The 27,543-nt window shown below is 47.1% G+C and overlaps 5 protein-coding genes across 5 annotated transcripts; 1 reads left to right on the forward strand and 4 right to left on the reverse strand.

The window, feature by feature from the left end:
- Positions 1-5,834: 5,834 nt before the first annotated feature.
- On the forward strand, positions 5,835-7,182 carry ufsp1 (UFM1-specific peptidase 1 (non-functional)). The gene is made up of 2 exons (XM_036549125.1): positions 5,835-5,851; positions 6,253-7,182. The coding sequence occupies exon 2, from the start codon at positions 6,302-6,304 to the stop codon at positions 7,058-7,060; it is 759 nt and encodes a 252-aa protein (XP_036405018.1). The 5' UTR covers positions 5,835-5,851; positions 6,253-6,301; the 3' UTR covers positions 7,061-7,182.
- Positions 7,183-8,227: 1,045 nt separating this feature from the next.
- Positions 8,228-9,837, reverse strand: LOC118790575 (endonuclease domain-containing 1 protein-like). Its single transcript, XM_036547522.1, has 2 exons — positions 9,496-9,837; positions 8,228-8,901 (listed from the first exon to the last, which is right to left on the reverse strand). The coding sequence occupies exons 1-2, from the start codon at positions 9,799-9,801 to the stop codon at positions 8,323-8,325; spliced, it is 885 nt and encodes a 294-aa protein (XP_036403415.1). The 5' UTR covers positions 9,802-9,837; the 3' UTR covers positions 8,228-8,322.
- A 3,602-nt stretch (positions 9,838-13,439) lies between these two features.
- On the reverse strand, positions 13,440-14,939 carry LOC118790684 (endonuclease domain-containing 1 protein-like). Its single transcript, XM_036547676.1, has 2 exons — positions 14,646-14,939; positions 13,440-14,149 (listed from the first exon to the last, which is right to left on the reverse strand). Exons 1-2 carry the CDS (start codon positions 14,937-14,939, stop codon positions 13,559-13,561), a joined length of 885 nt encoding a protein of 294 aa, XP_036403569.1. The 3' UTR covers positions 13,440-13,558.
- Positions 14,940-16,825: 1,886 nt separating this feature from the next.
- LOC118790685 (endonuclease domain-containing 1 protein-like) lies at positions 16,826-18,528 on the reverse strand. The gene is made up of 2 exons (XM_036547677.1): positions 18,226-18,528; positions 16,826-17,512 (listed from the first exon to the last, which is right to left on the reverse strand). The coding sequence occupies exons 1-2, from the start codon at positions 18,526-18,528 to the stop codon at positions 16,934-16,936; spliced, it is 882 nt and encodes a 293-aa protein (XP_036403570.1). The 3' UTR covers positions 16,826-16,933.
- A 2,557-nt stretch (positions 18,529-21,085) lies between these two features.
- On the reverse strand, positions 21,086-22,871 carry LOC118790558 (endonuclease domain-containing 1 protein-like). The gene is made up of 2 exons (XM_036547505.1): positions 22,271-22,871; positions 21,086-21,703 (listed from the first exon to the last, which is right to left on the reverse strand). The coding sequence occupies exons 1-2, from the start codon at positions 22,568-22,570 to the stop codon at positions 21,086-21,088; spliced, it is 918 nt and encodes a 305-aa protein (XP_036403398.1). The 5' UTR covers positions 22,571-22,871.
- Positions 22,872-27,543: the final 4,672 nt, after the last annotated feature.

Raw genomic sequence — 27,543 nt, forward strand, 5'->3', positions numbered from 1 at the left:
AGCTTGGATTGTGCTAGCTTGCACAATGGCCTTGCTTATTTTGATATGATACGTGTACCCTGCTATAAATGAAAAAAAGAACATTCAAGTAACCTAATGTTCAGTGGTGAACTTGTGAGATGAATTATCTGTATAAAACCCACAAGGTTCAGAGAGCAGCAGTGAGAATAAAGCTTCTGTCCTTTTTACAGTGTGATAGCTTTAGTATCACCTTCCCAATGTATCTACAGTTTCCTGTACTCCCATTTCCTAATAATGCCTTAACAGGCAGTTTGTTGCATAAACTACGTTTAAGAAGTAGGCATGATGAAAGATGCAAGGTACGCTTTAAGTGAGAAGTTTATGGGACAGATTAAAAGAGATGACAGGAATATCAATGTGGATCAATATCAAATGTGGATGTTCCTGAGGTGAAAATACTGCAAGCATAAAGCAAGCATCCACACTGGAAATGAAAGGAAGTTGTGAGCTTTCAGTTATTCACAGTCAAGGGTGAACATGTCTGAAAATAGACTGAACTACATAAACTACATTCACAGAAAAGAAATATATACCCTGTATGAGAACTCTGCATTTTTCTTTGTTGTCGTAGCTGAATGTTGTTCAAGAGGCTAACTAGCTAGACAACTGGTTACCACAGGGTAAATGTGCAGTAGGAGCTTGTATTTTTTTCTTGAATTGAGTTACCTAGCTTGTGATATATTATTGCAGTAAGGTTTCTGTGCAACTTCTAAGGGTGGATACACTGGATCTTACAATTAGAAAATGATCATTTATCTTGTCTTTTTAAATAAAGATGAAAATCAATCTTTGTAATGACACTACACTGACACGTGACATAAGCTAAAGGCAGCCTCACCTGCTCATTTTTTGACCACCAGGCCTGCATTTTTATGCTGTATGTTCCCATTAATTTCTTTGAATGGCTGAAAAACGATCAAATAATTACTTTAGCTACTCCACCATACTACGTATACAAAGTAAATGAGTTTGTAATACAAAGGTGGCACCTCTGTACTGTGACCCTCATTGCCTGTACCTGTATAAATGGAAAATACACACACAACACTGAGGTTGTCTGCTTGAAATATAAGTAATGATTACAAAAGCAATAATAATGTCCCTTGCAAGTGAGGACACAAAACTGACAAGACCACAAATAGTAAAGTAAATAATCAAATAAACCTCTGCAAATAAATTGTGAAAAGAAGAACAGGCAGCTTGCCAGGCATCAGTTAGTTTGCGGACTGCTGACCGTTACGGTCATATTTGAATTGAGTGGGTGTATTTGCTTAGAAGCAAGAGCCAAACCCGCTTTCTGCTTTGATGCTGGACAGTGACTGAAAGATAATAATATTTAATCAGTAGCACTAAACTCTGGGTCCAACTGAGAGATGACAACAGGAAGTAAAGCACTGCAGCTCAGGAATATTTAACAGCTTCGAAGAGGCCAATGGGCAAAACCTTTCTGTACCACCTTCAGAGATGCACATGGGAAAAACGGGTAGCAGCGTGGTGGAGTGGTGAGGCACAGGGCTCGTGACTGGAAGACCGCTGGTTCACTTCCACTGCTGTTGTACCCTTGGGCAAGGTACTCAACCCAAATATTGCTTCAGTAAATATCCAGCTGTATAAATGGATGAAATTGTAACCTGTGTAAGTCGCTCTGGATAAGAGCATCTGCTAAATGACAACAATGTAATGCAACATAAATACGTCAAGGCCAAACACAAACATCCTCCAATAAGGTGGGACTATTTACTTCACCCACCATCAGCATCACTTCCCAAACATTTTGCCTGTACAGTCGAATAGTTTCTTATTATGGCAGAGGTCAATGAGAAACAACAGCCTCTTTTCAATGATCAAGGAATGATTTTTGCTCTCTGAGTGGACCTGGTGTCTCAGGCAGTTTGGCCCAATGTGTTAAGATCAATCAGCACAATCATAACACCACTGATGATGAGGGATCTCTGAAGGCCTCAGATGGCTCCCTGTTGGTTACCTACAGGTCATATGTCAAAAAAGACTGTGCTTCCTGTAACGGGAAAAGAGGAAGAGATTCCAGAGATTCGGGTACAACAGCACACACACGCATGCAAGCAGCCAATGAGAGGACAACAGACATGTTTATATTTTCAGTTGCTTATTTTTAGTTTTGTTTTGTTTCTTTTGACAATAGCATATCAACGTGTCTAGGATATTTTGGTTTTCATTCCTGCCTGAGGCGCTTGGGTAACAGTGGGCAGGAGATTTGTAAAGACGCGTCACCCCCCCAACAAACGCCTCACCCACCAACACCTCAAATTCCTAAAAAGTTCACTGGGGTTGATTTCAGATTGCTGGGATGTCTAGGTGTGTAAGCTTATTGTCAAGGGATTTATGAGTACAATAGGGTATTGTATGATGGGAAAAAAATCTTTGCAGCATGTGTAGATGTCACCCCAGCTCTGTAGCAGCCTCTAGTGGCTAAAAAGTCATACTGTTATAAAGAGTCATATAACACTATTTAAGCCTGGACAAGGATCCATAATGGCAGAATGTATACGGGCTCAACTTACCTTTCAGATCAGGTTTGCTTGAGCCCTTAAATGGATTGCATTGGTATGGATGTAAAAATGGTGTAAAAGATGTGAATCTAAAAGTGATTCACAGTGAAGCAGCATTTTTGCGCCGGAACACTCACAGCACATCAGCTGTAATGGTGAGAGAAATAATTATTGAGCAATTAATTTGGGGGAATTCTGAAAGACCTTAATTTGGCACCAGGGACACCCCTGAGATCAAGGACCACAGCTCAGGACCTCTGTTAACTTCTCATCTGAAAGGCATATGCTTGACAGCTTTCCACATTGGGTCCTTTCTGACAGATACATCATTGTAAGGAATTCTGGGAAAAGTGCTGTCTGTGTCTTAACCTTTTTAACATTCATCTCAGGCCCTTAAGAAATAGGGCATTGTGGTTTAGCGGTAATGAGCAGAGCTCGTAAACGAAACTATGCTAGTTTGATTTGCCATGGGGCGCTGCTAATATACCCTTGGGCAAGGTACTCAATCCAAAGTTGCCTCACTAAATATCCAGCTGTATGAATGGATAACATGCAAAAATGGTAACCAATGTAAGCCACTGTGGTTAAGAGAGTCTGCTAAATGACGGTAATGTAACGTAATGTATCTGAACAATTAATGAGAATGAGTTGGTTGTTTATAGAAGGTTCACAGGAGAAGAGAGGACACAGTCCAAACCTCTTCGTGTTTCATGTTTCTCCCCCACCCCACAGGCATGTGTGCACTGCTCCTCCACCCCAGGGGAGCTGAAGATGTCCCCGTGGCTCCGGCAATATCCCGACTGGCAGCCGTATTGAGTAGAAATGCATTCTCCAGGGAGCGCCTGGGCCCAACACAGCGATCAAAGACAGGCTATCAAACACAGAAAACAATGAGGCGCGACAGGCGGTAACAGAGAGCGGGGCGGGCGGGGGCTGGGGGGGGGGGGGGGGGGGGTGGCGTTAGCGGCGGCGCATTTGGGAGGGGGTGGGGGGGGGGGTTACCGCCCCACGCAGTGATCATACCACTTTGAAGAGAGTTCCCTTGGCATGATGAAACACATATTTACATATTAAATATTCATATTCAATATGTTTATATTTTTGCCCGATTCACCATAAATGCCATTCTGAAAGTTAATTTTAGAAACCAAGGAGAAACAATTTATCAAATGTATGTTTTCAGCAGTGTCAGTTGACTGAAACCTGTACAGGCTCAAAGCTAGGAGGAGATAAAGAAAAAAAACACGCAGTATCATGAGCCATATTCTATTTTTGCTCTGAGCAGAAGGCTCTGATGCAGCTTGGATACAGTGGTGAGTCTACAAACATGTACTAAACAGCAGAGGGATGTGACAAGCTGTTTTTCAGTCCCAATACTGTTGACAAACCTCCACTAGCAAAACATGAAAATTATAAAGCTAAGACAATTAGCTTTAACAATTTGTGCAGTATATATAGTTCTGTGTATACAGAGAGAGAGCCTGTGCGAAAAAGTATGTGAGTCGTGACAACACCAACTTCTAACCCAAACTCTAGCTAGCCTCATACATTATATACCACATGCCCACCCTCAGCTACAACGACAACCACATGCATTTTACGCACTCAGTTCACGTCCCAAACCGATCTCTTCATCAGCCTGATCACCCTGGGACCCAAATTCAGTTTTATCTTTAAAACGTGCCCTCCTTGCTGCTGCTTCCTGTTTGAAGAGAGGGTCAGAGCTCACACAGTGGTTAAAATTCACAGGGGGAAGTTATTAGGACACCTGCTTGTGCCAATACTTCCAGATTCTCCCACTCCCCCTGGTGGAATACAGTGGAATGGCACAGGCTTCAGGGAAAAGGCAAAATAGAAACTATCTACTGCATTCGTTTAATATATGCACCCAAACCTAAATTCAATCTTTCATACCCCACAGCAAACCTCTACACCCACACAGACTTTCTCAGTACTCTCCTAACTGGCTGTGATGGCCAGGCCCTGTTTGGTTCAATCAGGGTTGATTGAGGATTATTGACTGATCTGCATTCTCATGACTAGAATCTTTGTGGAAGAATGTGTAGTTGGAGATTTTATGAATTGTTACTACTAAAAATAATTAAAGGTATTTCTCAGTGTGTCTGTTACACTAACAAAACATATTACAGTACTACTTGTAATATATTACATACCATAGTAACTGATTAGGATTATTTTTTGTGTATTGATGAGTTGTTATAGCCCTATAGGTGGTGGGTTTTAACAATGCTTTTCTACATACACATTTATTTCACAATGAATTTACTGAGCACACCTATCACGTGGTGTAAAATCCAGACCGGTACTCAATTAAATTAAGATTGATTACAATTTAATTTCACAAAAATTGGCTAAAATGTAAGATCGGAAACTTCTCTTAAAATGTACGTCTACAACGACAACAAAAACCTCCTATATTGCCTCATGACAATGATTTATTCTGAGACCCATAATATTTCATAGGTTTCCCAGCCTAAATTTAATTTCTTTGACTACAATTACTTAACACGGTGACACAGAATATTACAAATGGAAACCTGTTCGACAGAACCCAAATGCATTCATGACACTAACACCACAATCACCGGGAGCAGAACTTTAGAAACACTACCGTATTCGTGTCTCAGTCATGTCCGTTCCAGAGAACGAGCAGTCGGCGGTCCGAACTGGCCGGACCGAGCGAAGCGAGGCCTCTTCGAAAAATTCTCTCTTTTCGAAAATGTGCACATTGGTGTCTCTGCGTTTCGCCATCAGCTCTACGCTTAGTTGCGGTGGCTGGAAGTGTTCAGTAAAATAATAACGGGCGGCGGTTAAAAGATGTACGGTTGTGGTCTGCAGTAGTGAACAGTTTCGTTTCTGGCGTATACCTTGCAAATGCGGTGTTTAGTCAGCGGAATTAGGTAGACTGCCTTTGTTTGCTGATTTCCTAGTAATCAAGTAACACGTGTGCATATTTAAAAATCACACAGCAATGATAACCAGCTGTATCATGTATGAGTTATGTACACTTTTTAGTTAGCAACATAAATTATACCTATAGTTGACCCAGAGCTCAAATAATTATCCTTCTCTTTGAAGGAAAGCAGCAATTTAGAGGTGTTGTCAAGCGAAAGAATTTTGTATGCTAATAAATGATATTTTCTTTGTAGACGCAATGGAGCTTATGCCATCCAATGACATGTGACGTAACGGCAGTTACATTACAAACTTCACTTTCGGAACCCGCATATTTACTTTTATGGCTTTTGTAGTTGGTGGGAAGACATTTGGTGACGGACAAGGTGAATGAAACACTTTAGGCGTCTTGTCAAAAAGCTGCCGATATGTGTAAAAAAATAAAGCTATTATTGTGAATGATCTGAGGTTTTCATGCAGGTGAATTTGTTTAAGCAGAAATTGTGTAACATAGTTGAAAATGTAATTAAGCCGCAGAAAATACTCCTGTGTACGTGGGAAATAAACCTTGCTGCCGGTCGGCGCTGGTCGGGCTCGGTGGCATGACGGTTGCATTGTTTGTTGAAGGTTCGACAAAAAAATATAACTACTGACAGTTACTTCTAGTATGTAATATGTCGTACAAACTTTAAAAACATTATTACGTTTTTCCCCCTCCGACGGTCCAAATACTCGCTAGCTTGCTTACTGCATTACTGTAAAGTGGTATCACATTTTTTTCTTACAGGGTTGATTTCTGAGAGTCCCGTTGCCGCTCTTTAAAGGAAACTGAAGAGATGAGTGAGGATAGCAGAAAGAAAGGTGTGCAGACGGAAGAGGTTGACTGGGGAGGATTGACAGGGCAAAGTCACCAAAGGACAGAGACAGTGAAGAATAACGGGGCGGGGGAGCTGTTGAAGAACGCTCACGTTGGACTGCCGGACCCCGAGACAAACATTGTCAGACGCTCCCTAGTGTCTGGGGAGTGTCTGTATTTTCACTATGGCTGTGATGGGCAAGATGACCGCGGCTGGGGTTGTGGTTATCGTACCCTACAAACCCTCTCCTCCTGGCTGTGTCTGAGCTGGTCACAACTGAGGAACAACATACCCCCACCCAGTCTATGCAAAATTCAGCAAGCCCTGGTCACCATGGGGGACAAACCTCCCTCCTTTGTGGGGTCGCGGGAATGGATTGGGACATTTGAGGCAGCCCTGGTGTTGGACCACTTTTATGACGTCCCCTGTCGCATCGTGCACGTGCGGGGCGGAGGGGCGGAGCTGGAAGGTGTGGCAGAGGAGCTTCACCAGCACTTCCAGTCACAGGGGTCCCCTGTCATGATGGGCGGGGACAGAGACAACTCCTCCAAGGGGATTCTTGGTGTGTGCACAGGAGCACGAGGGAGCTACCTGCTGGTGCTGGACCCTCATTACTACGGCCCTCCCCTGGACAGGGAGACCACACAGAGGCTGGGCTGGGTGTCCTGGAAGAGGGTAGGATCCCTGGATCACGGCTCCTTCTACAACCTCTGCCTGCCTCAGACTGTAAGGAAGTGAGGGAGGGAAAGGGAAAGCGATGGGACGTGTCAGGGTGAGAGAAGGAGAGATTTGTGGGAAAGTGAAGCAAGACTGAGGGATGATCCTGGAAGGAGTCTCCTGGAAAGTGTGGAATTAATCATCTGTGAGCTGTCTCCTTTGTGTACATTGAGGCTGGCAGCCCATAATTCATACAGTCACTTTAAATAAAGAGATAGAAAAGCCGCTTCCTCATGTTTTGTTTTGACTGTGTGCTACTAGTGGAATTAACATGGAACATTACATTCAGAGGTCAAAGTTCACTAGAATATAATACTGTGGACTGACATTACATTATTATTGCCAGACGAGGTCAGATAGACACATACTGTCACATGAGGTGAAAGTTTCGTTGCTGGATAGATCTTTCTGCAATATATTCATATCACTAGGCAACCAGTTCTTAGAATTATGCAAATTTTGCCTATGGCTGTAGTACAGGGATAAAGAGTTTAAAAGGTTGATTGTTTTATTGAGGTGATATGTGTTACTGCTATGATGTAACATGTAGAAGCACTGGATCCTTGTGTGTGTAGTTTCAGCTATATCATCTGATCATTTTACTGTAGATGTGTTCAAACTGTTAAAACAACTGTTTGTTTTTTGAACAGTTCAGCTGTTTTCATGAGAAAGAAGATACACCAGCAATGCCCTGGTGTGATTAGATCACTGTAGCTGATTACTCCTTATCTCTGTGCTATTGTGCTTGATTTGAATAAGTGGCTTCTTCCTTACATGGGCTTCAGCAGCAGAATGAGGCAATTAGAACCAACAGCTCCGCTCAAGAAGCAGGTCTGCAGGATTCAACAGGACACTAAGAGGTATAAAAACAGGGTTTTTAAAGACAGATTCAAACACACACACACATAATGGAATTCAGATTTAACGAGGGAGAAGACAGGGCTTGCGATGACCGTGAAAACAAGACACAGTGACAGCGGAGTGTAGGTTTTATTTTGGATGGTTTATTCCAGGGCAACCCTGTCTGCACATGTAGAATACAGACACATCAGTAAGTGTTGACTGTGAAGACCTTTCTACCAGTGCTTTCATAATGAGAGATGAACAGCTGCTGGGGCATTAAAATATTCTTTTACACAGAGAAACTCAATAAATATTATAACTGAAATGTGTTATAGCTGTTTATGTATTTTGTTTGCTACGTTTTGAAACCAAATTGTAGAGGGAAATCCAGAAGGCACACTCGTGGGGGGGGTGTGGGGACAGTATCAGTGTGGCACGTTTTAGAAGTCTGGGACGCAGTCGTTGTAGAAGATCTGGAAGTTCTTGTCCACGTCCATTTTCCCCTTCAGGAACTTCTCCAGGTTCTTGACGGGCACCTCCACCACGTGGTTGTTGACGCGGTCATTGAGGGCGTAGGCGCCGAACACGGGGAACTTGTAGCGCACAAAGTAGGGGGCGTTGTGGTCAAAGTCGGTGCAGCAGTAGGTGGTCCACATGTACTCCGGGATGGCCACGCGGTCCATGTTGTCCCGGCGGATCATGTTTCCGGAGGTGGTGGTGCCGGTCACCACGTAGGCCGTGCCGCGGCAGTAGTTGTTGAGCCTCTTGCGGACGCGGTCCTCGTGGTCGGACCAAGGGCCCGTGTTGAACTCCCGGATCTGCGGCACCACGTTGGTCAGGGTGTAGGTGGCGGCCTTGTCCAGCGGATCAGCCTGGTGCTCGTCCGGGTTCAGGTGGCCACGCTCGTACTGGACCACGTCAGAAAAGTCCTCCAGCACCGCCTGCGTGTCCTCGAAGTTATTGTGCATGTGGGTCTGGGGGAATGGCTCCATGTTACCACCTCCCTTCTCACTGGCCAGCTGGATGAGGGAGAGAGAGAGGCGAGGGGTCATTTAGTATCGGAGAGGCAAATCGCATCCCAGATGCGTTCATGAATTAGCGTTACCCAAATACAGCTGACATGTTGTGTCATTTGTATATCAGGTGTCGTCTTTCTCCAAGATATGGCAACAAACTAATTCACTAAGGCAAGCATTTTTCTTGTATCTGGAAAAAGCTTTAAAGCTCCTTTGAGTAAATATGGGAACATAAAGGAAACATGATTTCAGAGGCTCTGTGATTTGCATAACATGCATTGGTATTTTCCTATGCCTTTGATAAGTTATATGAATGTCTGTCTGTCTACCTGTCTTTCTATCTGCAAACAGGTCAACCAAAAATTGTTATGGCTAGAGTTGGACAACACTTGGGAAAAAGATACTAATAGTACTGAAAGGTCCAATGTGATGAAGGTATGCACTCTGCTGAGTGCTACACAAGTTAGACAGTGATAATGCAGATAGTGACTCGTGGCCGTTACTGCAGGAATGTGTGATGGTTTTAAACCCCCTGCTCTGACAGCCAAAGGGCCAGTGCCAGCAGTGACTCAGGTATCTGGAACCGCGGAGACTCACCTGAGGCTCGAACATCCAAGGGAAGTCAACGTGCTTCTCCCCATCAGACTTCTTGAAGGTGTAGGCGGAGTAGATGGGGATGTGCTTGCGGGGGTCGTAGAGGGTGACGTAGCGCGGCTTGTCCTCGTAGCGCTGGCAGATCTTCTTCATGCTGGTGCTGAGGTAGCCCCGCGGTGGCGTGCCCATGTAGAGCGAGTCCTTGCACCTCTCTATGTGGTTGAAATCCTCCACCACTGCTGCTTGACCCAGGGGAGCACAGCACAGCACCCACAGGGCGAGGGCACAGGGAACCAGCAGGTGTGTCATAGTGACAGATCAGCAGCTCTCTGTCTGTCTGTCTGTCCGTCGGTGTGTCTGTCTGCCTTCTCTGTCTCTCAGCCTCCCTTCTCGCCGGCTCACTCTCCCAGTCTCTTGCCCTGTCCCCCGAGTGCACTGTGTGGATCTCTCCTTTTCTCTCTCTCCCCTCCTGTCTGCCTCTGAGTCTGCCCTCTCTCTCTCTCTCTCTCTCTCTCTCTCTCTCTCTCCCTCTCTCCCTCTCTCTCTCCCTCTCTCTCTCTCTCTCTCTCTCTCTCCCTCTCTCTCTCTCTCTCTCTCTCTCTTTCTCTCCCTCTCTCTCTCCCTCTCTCTCTCTCTCTCTCTCTCTCTCCCTCTCTCTCTCTCTCTCTCTCTCTCCCTCTCTCTCTCTCTCTCTCTCTCTCTCCCTCTCTCTCTCTCTCTCTCTCCCCCTCTCTCTCTCTCTCTCTCTCTCCCCCTCTCCCTCTCTCTCTCTCTCGTTACAGGGACAGAAGGAGCAGTGCACGGGCTCTTTGTGACTCACGTTGATGAATAGCAGTTTCCATACATGCAAAGCAGCCACAAGGGTTTGGGAAGGACAGCTGTTCCTGTGCACAACTGTCGCTCTGCCGCCCGACCCTGATCCAGGACCAGCACTGGCAGGATGATTTCAGGATGGATACATAAAAATAAATGTCTCGCTCAGGGCAGGACACTGACCCAGAAACGGCACAGAGAAAAGGAAGAATGGACAGAGAGGTGTGGAGTGTTTGTGGTGGCCCTTGTACATTGATTGTGATTATGTTTGTGGCCATATATGATGTACGGGCGGCAGTGTAGCATAGTGGTTAAGGAGCAGGACTCGTAACCAAAAGGTTGCCGGTTCAATCCCCACCGGGACACTGCTGCTGTACCCTTGGGCAAGGTGCTTAACCCACAATAGCCTCAGTAAATATCCAGCTGTATAAATGGATAGCATTGTAAAGAACTGTAACCTATGTAAGTCGCTTTGGATAAAAGCGTCTGCCAAATGAATAAATGTAAATGTGACACAGGGGGCAAGTTACAACGTGCAACAAAAAGAATTACAGACACAGCTCTTCTTTTCTGATGTTTTTCAAATGGAAAATGCATAATAATAAAATATAATTGTATATCATGTAAACTGATGGACTCATCACTTTGGAGTCGCATTGTGGAAATGACGCAAGGAACATCTTTCATTCAGTGTGTCATCCCATTACATTCATTCGATCAAACAGGTGACAGACCCAAAGCTGTGTCACTGTTGACTCTCTTTGCTATTGGCTTACCACAGATGACTTACTGTGCTGACTGAAAAGGCCAAACTATACTACGAAGAAGATCTCACATTGTGGGGTTTCCTTTGAACACTGAACACACACCTGGAAGTACATTAAATTCATGCAAGAGGTGGATACAGAAAAGCAATGACTTTCTGTCTGGAGGCCTGGTCAGGTTGGCTGAAAGCAGCTGCTCTTAAGAGCATTCAGTATGATCTGTCATTACACATCCTGGGGTGAGAGGGAAAGACTTTTTCTCCCTCTGTTTGCTTTGTGGTCAGTTAAGTCCATAAAGAGCCAGGTGATACATCAGATTACATAGAGCTTTTTCAAATGAGCGTGACTACAGGGTCATGCCTTTACCTGCTAATGCAGCAGGTCTACTTTCTCTTTGTGCAGGGCACACTTTATTGGAAGAAGGCAACTTCTTGAAAATACGTTACTGCTATTATTATTATTTTTTATCAGAATGCTACTGTGGCGTTTGTGATGCCTACAAGCATCAATATCAGAGCAGAGCCAATCAGCTCACAACGTCAGCTCTCCTCTGACTCTCTCTGTGGGACTCGTGCTCCACCACTGACATGTAAAGCAGCTTCCACTGTGAGTCAGAGAACAGAGAGTCTTCAGAGCTCGGGAGAGGAAGAGAAGCGCACCTTTGCAGTCTTATCAAATAATTGGTCTCTCAGTATGTAAAAACAGTGGTGTAAACTGGCCATGCAGTAGCAAGGTACAAGATACTGGGCTGCGCCACATTTTTCACTTGCTTTATTTCAGATATCTATGTCATCCAGGTTGCCTGGCTTACCTAAGCAAATTGAAATAAGAACCTTGATGAGCAACAAAAAAAAAACCAGCAACCATGCATCCTGGAACCCTTTCTGTTAGATGATCACCACAGCTAGTACACCACAGCCTCAAATAGGAAATGAGTCATCAGGTAAAATTTCTGCTCTAGTCTGGTCATTTCGCCCACTCTTAAAAACGGCAGCTTATCATCAGGATTTAAGATACCACAGGCCTTAGGATGCACTGCAATGTGGCCTACAGGGTCCTCTGACCACAGCTCGCCTTATAATGCTCATGCTTCTGATTACTTCTTCTTAGGAATCAGACGCAGAAATTCTTTAGTTGTGCAATACTGTATAAAGACATGGAAAGGGTCAAGTAACATCACACTGATGTTTAATCCAGGGTGGGGAACATTGAAAACCTTTCAAGAATTACCTAGACACAACAGGGAAACTAATGAGGGGGAGATGACCAATCACCATGCAGACAACAGCAGCACAACATGGAACGCTTATCCCCCATTACAGTGTTTCTTCCACAGCTGTGGTCAGTCTGCATACCTCTTACTTTAAGGTTTTCTTCAGGGTCACACAGAGTCTGAAACTTCAATTAGTTTAATCAGAGGAAAACTCACTCCATGGCTCTGGTGTTAGTGATTTTGGATTAAGGTTCATGGAGGTCAACACAGTCCTGGATCAGCTATTACAGGGAGAAAATGCCCAGAACCCACTTCCGTCATCTGCAGGACTTTCAGCAAAATCAAATGTGTTACCTGGGTTTAATGTTATCTGGGTTTAATGATCTTTAAAATGATAAAGGTTCTGATGGATTTGCACTCCGTGCCTGTCTGCTGGTTAGGCACTGCTCTGGAAGCCGAGGGAAGTGGTAACTGCTCTTTGTGGACTTGTCTCCCCTCACACATGTAAATGTCCATTTCAGTGTGATGACATTTTTAAGGCCACGTCCACTTGTGGCCCCTGTCAGAGGCGTGAGGTTTAAAATCGGTTGATCCAGGCTTGGCTGAGTACCTAGTACTCAAATTGGCAAGGGTGAGTAAACGGTGAAATCGCCTAGTAAAAACATAAAACGTGCCCAGCACCATTCAAAGACAAAAATAAGGCAGAACAAAACTGGCCTGACCTTTGACCCCACCCTTTATCAGAGGATCACACATATTGAGTGTTATAACCTCATTATGGTGAAGATAATCACATCAAAGTGACAAGGTCTGTGCTTCTGTGAAAGAGAAAATGAACAAAAGCAGTGACTTTGGTGGGAGAAGACTTCTTTATTGATGTCTGGCAGAAATGAACAGGTACACCTGATTAAACAGAATATCCCTGTATTTTCATGACATTTTACAGCCTGCTGGGAGAAGGAAAAGAACCTAATGTTGGCAAAGAAACATGAAAACAATAGTTCATTAGATCATTTCATTCATTTCACAAAACATCACCCAGATCATGTTTAAAACAAAAATCACTAAAACTTTGAACAATAATATTTCAGTTCTATTTTTAAGATAAAAGTGGCATTTTTGATTGCACAATTAGCTCTATGTCCTGTGATGGCTGATAAAACTTTTTAATTGGCCGTAAAATTATTGGTAAAGACAGATCAAATACAACGGAGGAGACAGGCGCTCAGGTGTGATCTGTGGAACTGGGCTTGGTCTTGGGAAGGGGTGGGGTCAGTTAAGGAAGAGCAGAGGGTGGGGGCACACAGTCATCCACAAAGATCTGGAAGTTCTTGTCCACGAAGGTGGAGCCCTTGAGAAACTCCTCCAGCTTCTTGATCGGTATCTCCAGGACCTGGTTGCCCTCCCGCTGGTTGAGGCCGTAGTGGGCGAAGGCAGGGAACTTATAGCGCTCCTCGTAGGGGGCGTTGTGGTCGTAGTTGATGCAGCAGTAGGCCGACCACATGTAGGTGGGGATGGCCACGCGGTCCATGTTGTGGCGGCGGATCATGTGTCCGGAGGTGGTGATGCCGGTCACCACGTAAGCCGTGCCACGGCAGAAGTTGTTGAGCCTCTTCCGGATGCGGTGCTCCTGCTCCTTCCAGGGCCCGATGCTGAACTCCCGGGCCTGCGGCACCACGTTGGTCAGGGTGTAGGTGGCGGCCTTGTCATCGGGGTCGGCCTGGTGCTCGTCCGGGTTGAGCTGGCCGCGCTCGTAGCTGACGGCGTTCTCGTAGTCCTCCAGCACCGCCTGCGCGTCCTCGAAGTTCTGGTGCAGGTAGCCGCGGGGGAAGGGCAGCATTTCTCCGGTGTCGGACGTGGTGGAGAGCTGCGAGTGAAAGAAAGAGCAGCAGGGAGGGAAAATGGAGCCTGCAGATGACGAGAATCCAACAGGGGAGATTTTCCCTGTGTAAAAGTTAAACGGCATTGTTGAATGGCTGAGATGACGCATGTAACAACGTTATCTAATCAGACTGACACAGCGAGTCAAACGAAGCACTGGTAAATGCACCAAACGGAGAGCGACGTGACTTTTAAATCACAAAAACCGCAAACAACACATGCACGAAATGGAACACATGCGGGGTAAAGTCCTCTCACCTTAGTCTTTAGCTTTGATGCTAAATCTACTTCTCTATTTCTGGTCTGCAGGGTTTAGAGATTGACAATTAGCTCTTTGCTAACCTCTACACCCCTTTGGGTGGTCATCTCTCTCACACAGGGGTCAAACAGCCCTGCTGAGGTCATTAGAGTGACAAGTACCACAGCAACGGGAGACTCAGAATAAGTGCTATTTGCAAGCACACACACGTTTGGGCGTCTACCTGCGGCTCGAACATCCAGGGCACGTCCACCCTCCTCTCCCCATCAGAGCGCTTGAAGGTGTAGGCAGAGTAGACAGGGATGTGGTCGACGGTGTCGTAGAGGGTGACGAACCGCGGCCTGCCATTGTAGCGCTGGCAGATCTTCCTCAGCGAGTGATCCTCCAGCCCCACGGGCGGTGTGCCCATGTACAGGAACGCCCGGCACTCTGGGGAGAGGTCCCTCTCCACGCTTGCCCGCACCACGCCCCACGGCAGAGCCGCCAGCAGACACGCCAGCGCCCACCGCGCCACCATGACGGAGGCCGCCAACCGGAGAGAGGAGAGGAGAGGAGAGGAGAGGAGAGGAGAGACCAAGGAGAGGAGAGGAGAGGAGAGATGGAACACAGGAAGGAGAGGAGCCTGAGCCGGCAATGAGAGGAGACAAGCCGACGTGTCTCTATGCGTCCGTGAGCTGGCAGCAGAGAGCCACAGCCGTGTCTGAAGGAAGGGACAGCAGAGGACAGGTGCAGAGCAGCAACCGGAGTGAAGCTTTACCCTAACCCTGCGTCTGTGAGTCCGTCAGTCCATCTGTCTGTCTGTGAGCGAACAGCTCTGTGTGTCCCTCGGTAAGCTGCGCAAGATGTCCGGCTTGGAATGAAAGAGTGAAACAGACACACCTGTGGGGCACGGTTTGCCCTCTAATCTCGGTCCTGTATGCAAAGTGAGGCACGTGCGTGCTGCCAGCTGGCCTCTCCCTCATTGGCTCTCCGACCGCTGCACATTCTGAAGAGAGAACCGAAAGCAGCCAGTCAGGACGAGGCCAGAGAGCCGGTCCTCTGTAAGCAGTTTAGCTGTGTCCATGTGTGGACCTTAAGTGGAGTGGTAAAGGAAAACTGTAGCCCACCCTTACGAAAGGCCCTAGAGATGGGACCTGACGGGGTCATATCGCTCTATAGGTTGCTTTAAATAATACAAGCTTTAAAGCAAACACCTGAGGCCGTTTATTTAAAAGACAAGCCTGCCAGGAGCCCAGCATATACCCCCCCTCAGGCAGGGATGGCAGGCGGTGCTTTAATTACCCTCACGCAGGAAACGGATCTACTTTCTCATTCAAGGAGATGTGGAAGTTTTTCCAGCGCTATCTCTATTGAAATAAACATGAAAGCCTTTATTTTTCTCTCTCGCACAGCACAGCTCATAGAAGAAATGAGAGAGAGAGGAGAGAGAGGAAGAGAGCGAGGGAGTGAGTGAGCAATGGGTCATAAGAGACTATAGCATCACAGATGAGTTCCCATGGTAACCTTACAGACATATACGTTTTTTAGGTATTTTTGTGTCTGTGTGTCATTTTGACCTGAGTATATCAATTTCAATTTGGAACTTTTAAAAATATGGAACATTTAATCTGCATATTTGAGTACAGAACAAACTTTTGTCATTGCAGTAGTGATTATTTGGTGGCTATTTGACCATCACTACTGAATCTGAACTGAATTATGAATTTCATTTGCCCGTTTCTATTAAATATTTTGAATCCATAAATTACTCAGAGCCAAAAACATTTAGCTCTCTCAGAGTTTCAGTTCTAATCGTATTTTTTTTTGGGTTGGGGGGAATTGTTCAATCTCTTCAGGTAACACTTGATGGGAGTTAAAGCACATAACATTTATTATTATTGTAAGTAAGTAGGAGAAAACACCAAATGTATGTTTTTGAATTCATGTGAATTTAAGAGTGCTGGTTTGGCTTTAGTATTATTATATAAAAACCACAAAGTGACTCACACAATATAAGATGTTAATTTCAGCAGCGTTTTTTTATTTGTTACATTCAGAAGTATTTCACAAGAGCAGCTTCAGGAATGCATACAAAGATCTGCACAATTTACCAGCTGAAGAGCTGCTCGCTTAAAGGGAAAAACTCATGAAGATCACAGATCCACAGAAACCTAATCACGTTAATTACCTACAGGCTCAGGGCTCAGTCAACACCATTATGGTACATAGCTTACATTTGACACATCAGGAGTTATTGCACATAATGTCTGAGTGCTGATTGAGGAAAAGTAGAAACAATTTGACTTTCCATCTACCCAAATAAAATCAAACCTAAACCAACCCAAAGGTATTTCAACTGTTTTCATCGGTACCACCATTCAGAAACCAAAGCTTTAGCTAAATCTGCTGCAGGAAATGGGCCTCTCAAAGGGAGGGAGATGAGACATGGAGCACATTCAAAACCAGGCCACACGAAATGGCTCCCTGTGCTTTCCTAGCCAGGACCCCCGAGGCCTGACAAACGAATATAAGTCACACTTCGGGGATGCAGTTGTCGTAGAACAGCTGGAAGTCCTGGTCCACAGGCATCTCCCTCTTGATCAGGGCCTCCAGCCTCTTGGACGACACCTCCGTGACGGAGTTGCTGACGAGCTCGTTGAGGCCGTAGGCGGCGTAGGACGGGAGCTTGTAGCGGATCTCGTAGGGCGCGTTGGGGTCGAAGTCCGGGCAGCAGTAAGCCAGCCACACGTACCTGGGGATGGCCACGCGGTCCAGATTGTCCTTGCGGATGGTGTTTCCCGTGGTGGTGACGCCGGCCACCACGAATGGCGTGCCGCGGCAGTAGTTGTTGAGGCGCTGCCGGACCCTGTCCAGGAAGGGGGCCCACTGGGTCTGGTAGAACTCCTTGGCTTGCGGAACCACGTTGGTCAGGGTGTAGGTGGCGGCCTTGTCGCTGGGGGAGGCCTGGTGCTCGTCCGGGTTGAGCTGGCCGCGCTCGTACAGCACGGCGTCCGCGTAGTCCGCTAGCACCGCCTGGCTCTCCTGCAGCTGCGGCTCGCCCTCCCCCTGTGGGAAGGGAAGCATGTTGCCTGTGCTGGACGCCTTGGAGAGCTGGGAAAAAAAGACGTAAAACACGGATGGAGAGAATGTCTAAGGTGAAAAGGAAAAGCACAGTACGTAGCAGCAGCTGCCTGTGCAGGAGGAGACCAGCGCGTTATGAACAGGGCAGCAGTGTGGTACAGTGGTAAGCAGCAGGGCTCGTAACTGGAAGGCTGCTAGTTCAAATCCACACTGGGCCACTGTTAGTTTACCTTTTGAGCAAAGGTACTTGACCCACAAATGCCTCAGTAAAACAGCTGTATAAAGATGGATAAGATGACTAAGATAAGTGTAATGGATAAGATAAATGACAACAATGTAATGTACGATGAATGTAAAAGTCTGCAAACCCTTCTCGCCTCTCGGCTTCCCGAGCCCTGGTGTGTCTGTGGTCACTGCCGTGCCGTTTCCCACTGTGCCTGATCTTTATTGATTCTGCATCCTTGGTGATTAGCACTCATGACTCAGCATTGCCGTTTGCGGGGAAAACTGTCCCTGACAGCACCGTTGCCTCCCTGACGGGCCTGGAGCGAGGGAAGAAGCCCTTACCTGTAGCACATGCTGGTGCGTACCTGAGGCTGGTGTGTACCTGAGGCTGGCGCGTACCTGAGGCTGGCGCATACCTGCGGCTGGCGTGTACCTGCGGCTGGTGCGTACCTGAAGCTGGCGTGTACCTGCAGCTGGTGCATACCTGAGGCTGGCGCATACCTGTGGCTCATGCGTACCTGCGGCTCGTACATCCACGGCAGGCCCACGCTCCTCTCCCCGCTGGACCTCTTGAAGGTGTAGGCGGAGTAGAGGGGGATCCTCTTGGCCGGGTCGTACAGGGTGGCGTAGCGGGGCGTGCCCTCGTAGTGCTGGCAGATCCACTGCAGGCCCCTGCCGTGCACGCCCGTCGGCGGCTGCTTCTTGTACAGGAAGCGGGAGCAGTCCCTGAAGGAGGTGTCCACGCTGGGCTGGGCGGGGGGGGCGCGGGACAGGAGAAGGAGCAGCAGGGCCCAGATGCCGGGCACGCGGGACGGGGACATTGTCAGGCTGTCGCTCAGAGAGCCGGCTCCCTCTCCCTCTCTCCCTCTCTCTCGTCCTCTCACTGAGAGGGTGGTGACAGAGAGAGCGAGAGAGAGGGAGAGAGGGGCAGGGAAAAGGGGCGAGGCTTTGGCCTCACATGGATATCAGCTATTCACTGAGGTCCTCTCTCCTGCTCAGCTTCTCGTGCGGGGAGTACCCAATGAGAATTGTTGCTGAATGATTTTAATAATTTGCCAAATGATTTAAATAATTTGCTTAATGATTTAAATGCCCTACAGAGTTAGAGTTAGCTGCTAACTGTTATGGGCTAAATGTAAAAAACATAAAATCAAGGACATTAGCTATAGGTCAAAATTTTCTGCATTTATTGGGCAAATTTAGCAGTCATATCACCTTTATGAATGTTATTTTGTGCTTATACTGAGGAATATGCAGGCAGATAACATATGAACAGTTATATACATGAAAGTAGCAATCGTTTCACATGGATAAACAAGTAAATTGAATAAAATGAAGTCACTCTGTAAGAGTGGATCATAATTCATTCTTCTCCATATGGACAGCCTATGGTTTTTCAAGGGAATGAAACAGTATATGGCTGCAATAGCAATTTAGTGCGTGATTATGGTATCTCACATTCAAATGCACAGTGAACAGGCACCAGCAGCACTGAGGGTCATTGTGCCGCTACCTGTCTCTCAGCTCACCACGTAATAAAACCATCGGCCTGCTTAGATACCAGCACAAGTCTCGGACTGTCCTGTCTGACGGCCTTTTATTCCCCGCTCAGCGGTATCTGAGTTCATTTGAGTGTGGTTTCTCTTCTCAGCATGGACTTTCACAGGCCTACTGTAGGGCACAGTTATGTCATGCAACTGTAGGTTTATAACACCTAAACTGGGAGGTCCTGACAGGACCAGGGGCTGAATGGGTGGTGGCTGGCTGGCCATTGCTGGACAGCAGCAAACCTCTTAATTTATGCCAGAAACCCCTTTCACATAACGAGGTGTTCTCTCAGACCCTCTTTGTAAGGATGCCCTAACCCACAAGCCTTTTAAATACACTCCAGGGTGAAGGTAGCCCTAGATCTAGCAATTCTATATCGGTGATCATAACTGTATTTAAAACAGAAGCCTGATTCCATAAACTACATGGCCTTTTTAATCACTTGGTCCAGAGAACAGAATTTTTCCATAAACATTCCAAGAAATGTGAACTGACATAATGACACAGTTACGGGTTTGGTTGACAGCTGATTTTATAATGTTGATAGGTCATGGTGAGGTTACAGGTATTGCACTACATTAAACTCACATTTCACTATCACGCCTCTCCCTCTGGCAGCCTTTGCCTCCTGGTGCATTGTGGGATTTGTTGTGTGAAAAAAGGCATAGGCCTGTGTGTCAGTGGATTGCAGGCGCGTCATGCTCCTTTGTGGGTTCTGCTGTTGTTGGCGTGGTGAGGAGCTTATAATGTATAATTAACAACAACTGACATGGATGAGAAAGGGAGAAAATAAAGGAATAAATGAGACCAGCAAGTTGAACACATCATGAGGGCAGGGCCCCTCCCAGGATCTGAAACCTCTGATCATGTGGAGCTTCTCAGCCACTATGCCAGGCTTTGAAGAACTGTGTGGAGGGACAGAGAGGCCCTTCAGAGGCCTGGGTGGGGCCTAGCCAGCGTGCTTTTACAGAGCAGACCAGCACAAGCACTACTGCTGCACAAGTCAGGCGGCATAAAGAAAAGACATAAAGAGACATACAGACTTTCTTTTTGTTGACTTGTGTTTATTGTCTCTTGTTGAGCTTCACCAGGTTCCCCAGATGACACTGAGTACACATCTGTGATATGAAACAGAGCCAGAAAGTATACCAGGCAACCCTCATTCGAATGGTGGGGCGTGGCCCTGCCCTGCCGAAACACCAATCAGGAGGTGAGTAAAGTGAATGAATGCGTGATATTGGGATGGTGGGATGCTCTACAGGAGACAGGCTGTGATGATGGGATGGTCTATAGGGGACAGTCTAGGATGCTGGGATGGGTCTATAGGAGACAGTCTGTGATGCTGGGATGGGTCTATAGGGGACAGTCTAGGATGGTGGGATGGGTCTATAGGGGACAGTCTAGGATGGTGGAATGGTCTACAGGGGACAGTCTAGGATGGTGGGATGGGTCTATAGGGGACAGTCTAGGATGGTGGAATGGTCTATAGGGGACAGTCTAGGATGCTGGGATGGGTCTATAGGGGACAGTCTAGGATGCTGGGATGGGTCTATAGGGGACAGTCTAGGATGGTGGGATGGGTCTGTTAGGGACAGTATCTGATGGGTCTAGAATAGGCCTAGCCTTTGCATGCACACAATACACGATACAGCCACGTGTGCATGAGAGCCACACACACACCCATGCAATAGTCACACACAGTCTGTACACGTGACACACCCCACACGTCCACACGGCGTTCAGGTGGGGACCGTCTACCTCTTCCTCTTCTTCTTCTTCCTCCTGGTGGTGTCTACCTCTTCCTCTTCCTCCTCCTCCTCCTGGTGGTGTCTACCTCTTCCTCTTCCTCTTCCTCCTCCTCTTGGTGGTGTTTTCTGTGATGCAGTCTCTGTGGAAGAGTGCCAGGTTGCGGTCCACGTCCGTCTGGTTATTCAGGAAGGTCTGCAGAGCCCTTAGAGGCAGCTCCAGCACGCCGTGGCCCACCTGTTCATTCCGGCCGTAGGCGGCGTAGGTGGGGAGCTTGTGCCGCACCTCGTAGGGGGCGTTCCTGTCGAAACGCGGGCAACAGTAGGCTGACCACAGGAACCTCGGGACGGCCAGGCGGTCCACGTTGTTCCGCCGGATCATCGCCCCGGAGACGGTCACGCCCGTCACCACGTACGACGTCCCTCTGCAGAAGTTGTTGAGCCTCCGGCGCACTGCATCCAGGTAGGCGGCCCAGGACTCGTCCAGGAAGGAGCTGACCAGCGGCACCACGTTGGTCAGGGTGTAGGTGGCGGCCTTGTCCTCGCTGTCGGCCTGGTGCTGGTCCGGGTTGAGCTGACCGCGCTCGTACATCACGGCGTCGGTGTAGTCCTGCAGCACCACCTGGCTCTCCTCGATCAGTGGGTCCAGCTCGCCGTCTGGGGGCAGCATCTTCATGTTCCTGTCCTCTTCCTCAGAGGCCATCTGCAGGAAGTGGAGGAGGAAGTGATGTCAGCTGATTGTTAAAGAGGGAAACTGAATTTTCTGACATCTCTCCCCTCTCCTTTCTCCCACACTCATATTGATCCCATCCAAACACAAGCAAGTTTCCTCTGGATTACGTGCAATAAGTGAACTAGGATCAGCAAATGCATACCAGACTCCAACACCAGCCAATCAATAAAAACAGTTAAACATGATCTAGGTTCAGTGCTCCAGGCAGCATTGTAAAATACCTGTTTTCATGGCCTGGGATGCTTGTAAACCATACTTCACCCAGCTCCACACTACATGCTTCTAACATGCTGAGCTGTTCTGAATATAAAACATATACCATCCCTGGCCCTCACAACATGCAGGCTTAGAAACATATTCATATATTTCAACATATTGAAAGCAACTTCATCGTTTAGCAAACCCAGTAAGTATTGGGTTGTTGGCGCTGTTCTTGGACTGGGAGAAGATGAGGAGAGAACAAGGCAAGGCTAACTGAGATGAGCTCAAAGCCCGGCTCAGGCCACACTGACCGGCCGAACAGAGAGCCCGCCGTACCTGCGGCTCGTACATCCAGGGCGTGTCCACCCGGCTCTGCCCGTCCGACTTCTTGAAGGTGTAGGCGGAGTAGATGGGGAGGCGGCGGGCGCGGTCGTAGAGCGTGGCGTAGCGCGGCTTGTCGCCGTAGCGCTGGCAGATCCTCCTCAGGTCCAGGCCGCGCAGTCCCGTCGGCGGTGTGCGCATGTACAGGAACTGGCTGCAGTCCCTGAAGCTGTCGGCCACGGCGGCCCACGCCACCCCGGGCCCCGCAAGCAGCAGCAGCAGGTGCAGCTGGAGGCAGGTGCGGGGGGGACGCATTGCTGCGACCGAGGGAGCTCTCTCTGGCAGCTCACCGCGAAACAGGTTCCACTCACATCTCGCCTCTGAGATAGCAGGCGTGGAGAGGGAGATCGCTTTGTGGCGGCAGCAGGCACACGTACAGGTGCTCAGTGAGAATGGCACTGAGGTGCCGGAACTGTCCCTGTATGCAAATCTGCTGCACCTGTGATTGGCTGAAAGGTGAGGGGCCTAACCAATGGGGCTTGACTACCTTCCTGAGATGACAGGACTCAAAGTCAACAGTGTGGCCTTCCACCCGCACAGATATTTACTGAAGAGGTATTCATCTCATGTGTTTAAGCAACATCTTAATATGTTAAATACTGTTAAACACACCGAGCTGATGAGCTAACATAACAACGAGTGAACATCTTTACCGTTATTAAAGCTTAGAGTGCAGATTTGGCTCAGCATGAATATTTCATTCGCAACGGCGACACACGTACTAAAAATGAATATTAATGAGAGGGGCAAGGCCATGGACTAATTTAACAGCTACCACACCAGCGCAGACAGCGACAGGGACCTGGCGTAGCCTCGACACGCAGGGCGGGGGGGACGCAGAGCAGATGGTCCGCTGGTCAACAGCCAGCACCCAGCAGTGCTTGTTAGAGCGCCGCATGGCCTCTGGTCCCTCCATTAAAAATGTTAATCATCTGCATTCGCTGCTTCAGTTCTGCACCAGACTCTCCGCGTGTGCAGCGCCTGTCGGAGGTCCTCCGTGCGGCCCCCGCGTGCGGTCACCACCCGCTGGTGTCGTCAGGGGCATCGGCACTGGCTGCATTTGCCACACCTAAAAACCTACACACCAAAAACACCGATTCCATGGATGTGATTCCGTGCAATCTACCCAACTCTGATTGATGCTGTTAAAACGATCTGTTGCTGATTAAAACTATCTATTACTGATGAAATGGTTAAAACCACAAGTGCTGACAGCGCTTGTGGTTTTCGCCATTTCCTACTTGTTTGTTTTAAGGTTGCACTTATTTATCTGCCTCTGTCTTGACTTCAGAAGGCATTTTTCCATAATTGGTTTCAAGTATAATCAGTTTCAAAAGCTCCAGACCAAAGGTTCTTTTCATGCCACGGTCCTGTCTCCAGCTTGACTGTTGGTGGAAGAGAAGCTGCAGAGTAAACTATATGTCAGCAACAGTGTCTGCTCCCACCCACTCACAGCTTCTGAGACCTGACTCGGCATGCCTCACACCTGCCCCCAGCCCCCCCCTCCACTGCATGTGGCTGGGCTGAATGAGCTCCAGTCTCACACAAGACCCCCCACACCACGTCTCTCTCACACACATCTGTCTGATGTTGATGATCACAGCTCTCTCAACACACCAGAAAACCACACGCAAGTCCCACCCAGCGACTCTCCAAACCCGCAGGGAAGAGCTAATGTGATCTGATCATCACATCTGCATCATTACTAAACCAAAAATAAAATTGGTTAAAAGCCCTTAACATCAATCACACAGAAAGATACTGAAGTCAGAGCACTTAATCACCTGGGTGCAATTAATAATGAGAATATTTTAGGCTCCGTTAAGCTTTGAATGTTGCTCCTACACTAAATATCAGGCAAAAGAAAAACTGTAGATATTTCAATATTTGTTTGTTCATTGCAGTGGAAACCCTTCCTTGTGAGAGGACAGTACGGCCCCTTCCTGCACAGTCCTGGGGTAATGCTGTGAGCAGGCAGTCCTGGGGTAACGCTGTGAGCAGGCAGTCCTGGGGTAATGGTGTGAGCAGGCAGTCTTGGGGTAATGCTGTGAGCAGGCAGTCCTGGGGTAATGCTGTGAGCAGGCAGTCCTGGGGTAATGCTGTGAGCAGGCAGTCCTGCGGTAATGCTGTGAGCAGGCAGTCCTGCGGTAATGCTGTGAGCAGGCAGTCCTGGGGTAATGCTGTGAGCAGGCAGTCCTGGGGTAACGCTGTGAGCAGGCAGTCCTGGGGTAACGCTGTGAGCAGGCAGTCCTGGGGTAACGCTGTGAGCAGGCAGTCCTGGGGTAATGGTGTGAGCAGGCAGTCCTGGGGTAACGCTGTGAGCAGGCAGTCCTGGGGTAATGCTGTGAGCAGGCAGTCCTGCGGTAATGCTGTGAGCAGGCAGTCCTGGGGTAATGCTGTGAGCAGGCAGTCCTGGGGTAATGCTGTGAGCAGGCAGTCCTGGGGTAATGCTGTGAGCAGGCAGTCCTGGAGATGGTTTAGCTGTAGAGTATCTCTGCAGTGGCATTGCTTTATGCTGTAGAAGGGTCACACGCAGCTCATTCCTCTGTGGGCCGGTCCCAGGGGCTTGCGCTGCTCAGAGTACCATCCATTTGGCTGTGTTGTTTATTTTAAAACGCCGGTGTCTCTTTTCAGACAACTGAGAGATTTTAAATATATTTTATTTGTTGTGAATGGTAAAAGACCCAGAAGCTGAGGCTGAAGAGAGATACAGGTAGCCATTTAAAACAGCAGGCAGTAGACTCAGGTGCCTGGTCATTAGACTCATGGATGCATGGATGGATGGATGGGTGAGTGAGTGAGTGAGTGAGTGAGTGAGTGAGTGAGTGAGTGAGTGAGTGAGTGAGTGAGTGAGTGAATGAATTTTTACCCTCACTTTAAATGCCGCCAGCAGCAGGACAGCAGCGTGGCATAGTGGTAAAGAGCAATTCCCCGCTTTGGCACTGCTGTTGTACCCTTGTAAATATCCAGCTGTATAATGGGATGAAATTATAACCTATTTGTACGTAAGTCGCTCTGGATAGGATGTAATGTAAATGCAGCCTCTTGCATGGCTTCAGCTGCACCTACATAGGAGGAGGTGGTGCTCTCAGATCTAACAGTTCCTGTGGTTTTCACACCACCAATATAAAAGACCAAACACAGAACACCCCACTTCAGGACAACACAGAGACGGAGTCAAAAAGTCTCCTGATCATCATCATCATCATCACCACCATCATCAGTAGATCCACAGACTGTGAAGATCTCAAAGAAGAGTAAGGTGGGATGGATTCCTGGATTCATTTCTCATAAAAGTACAGGCTATATATGACTTCCTGCATACAGATACTAAATGATTGTGGTTTTAACCATTTCCTCATCATTTTTTTAAGGCTGCAATTCTTTCCATTCAAAAAAATTACATATTACGTATATAATATAACATTATATTATATTATATTATTTATAAGCAAAGTCAAAAGGATATGGTACTCCTGCTGGGCACAGCCACCTCTGGAGATAGCACAGGTTTGGGGTGTGAGGTATGGGAGAATGCCCTGAAGTGAATCCTAACTTAGTCCTTCATGGGGATAACGATGTGCTTCAATTTGACCTCACTTTTCTCCAACACTGAGCTGCAATGGCTTTATAATTAGCTTGTATCAGTGGGGTACTGAAGAAGTGTACTTGAATTTTCCAGGTGTATTCCTTGTGGTTTTATGTATACGAAGTAATTTAACTCAATTTGCCACTGTCCCAGATTCAGTTTGCTCTCCTTCTTGCTTTTGTCATGGTCATTTCTCACAGAAGTACAGTCTATGTTACCAGCCCTCACTTGTTTTTCTGAGTGTGTGTGACATTAGAGCCACAAGCAGTGGGTTAACATCACCGCTGGGGCCACCAACAGGATGATGACTTTCCATATAAATTTCAAATAAGCTAAAACATCAATGTCCTTTACTGTTTAGGTAGGGGAAGAGGACCTCTGATTAGCAATACTAACTATGAGACAGAGAACAAAGCTCCCAGAGAATTAGTAGGCTGCATGTTTAGCGCAAACTGCTGGTGAGTGAACTGATAGTTAATCTGACATTACAAATAAGATCCTGCCGTATCAGGGAAACGCTTTAGCAGCCATACGGTGCTACCCATCAGTCACTGATACTGCCCTATAGGTTATATATCACTTAGCATTCCCAGACACAGTGATCTAACTGTGTCTATCAGGCCACCTGACCGCTGCATTCCGCTCATGATTCTGCTGTTTGTACTGGTAACTGTATATGGATGGATGAAATGATCCCCCATAGTCTAACCACAGTTTAATATAAATACTATTAATTTTACAAAAGTTTGTTCTATTCTTTACTTCTACTACTGTGATGACCCACACAGAAGAGCCATTATTTATTTTTTATAAAACAATACAATAACATATAACTACTCTGAAATTCTTTTGTGGTTCTATAAACAACTCTATAGCAACCTCCAGAATGCATTTTGCCACCTTGCTCTGGACTGAGCAACCTTGCAGTGAATTCTGGGAGACAGACGCACAGGAGAGCATTGCTGGGGGGATCACTGTCCCTGTAAACTGTAACTCCAAAGAATGATAACATCCTCCTAAATATACACATGGCTTACTGCATCCGTGACAGGACACCTTAAAGTGCTCTGAAGGCTCGTTTCGGCATCGTAAAATTCTTGTTAGATGGAAGCAAAAATCAGGTGTTTTACTGCCTTTTGATTCACTGAATAAGGGTACTATGGCACAGAGTTTTCATGATAATATTTAATTATTTCAGGACACATTAATCTCTATATATATTTGCTTTGAGATTATTTAGAGAAGGATTAATTTCTGTAAAGGTGTACATTTGCAATCAAGCCCCATTTCCACGACTCTCCTATGAGACAAGCTACTCTCTCCCTGTATGCCAGTTTAGATTTAATGCACAGCTCTCATCCCATCAAACACGACCGCTTTAATCCTGCAATATCCTCTCAGCAGCCTGACTGACATGAAGCTTGCTCAGAATCAAATTATAGAATTATAACTACAACTATAAAAATGATAAACGGAGATCATCTGGAGGTCTGTGCGGGGACATTCCAACCCGACAAAGGCAGAGGAGGGTCCTAAATCTTCACACACAGCAGACTTCTGGTCCTCCGTCTAAATCTAGACCTCTTTTGAACAGACGCCTCAGTACCAGTTGCCATTTCTTAGCCTGGTCTAACCCACT

This window comes from Megalops cyprinoides, chromosome 16 (assembly GCF_013368585.1).
Source record: "Megalops cyprinoides isolate fMegCyp1 chromosome 16, fMegCyp1.pri, whole genome shotgun sequence".
In the NCBI taxonomy this organism is placed as follows: Eukaryota; Metazoa; Chordata; class Actinopteri; order Elopiformes; family Megalopidae; genus Megalops; species Megalops cyprinoides.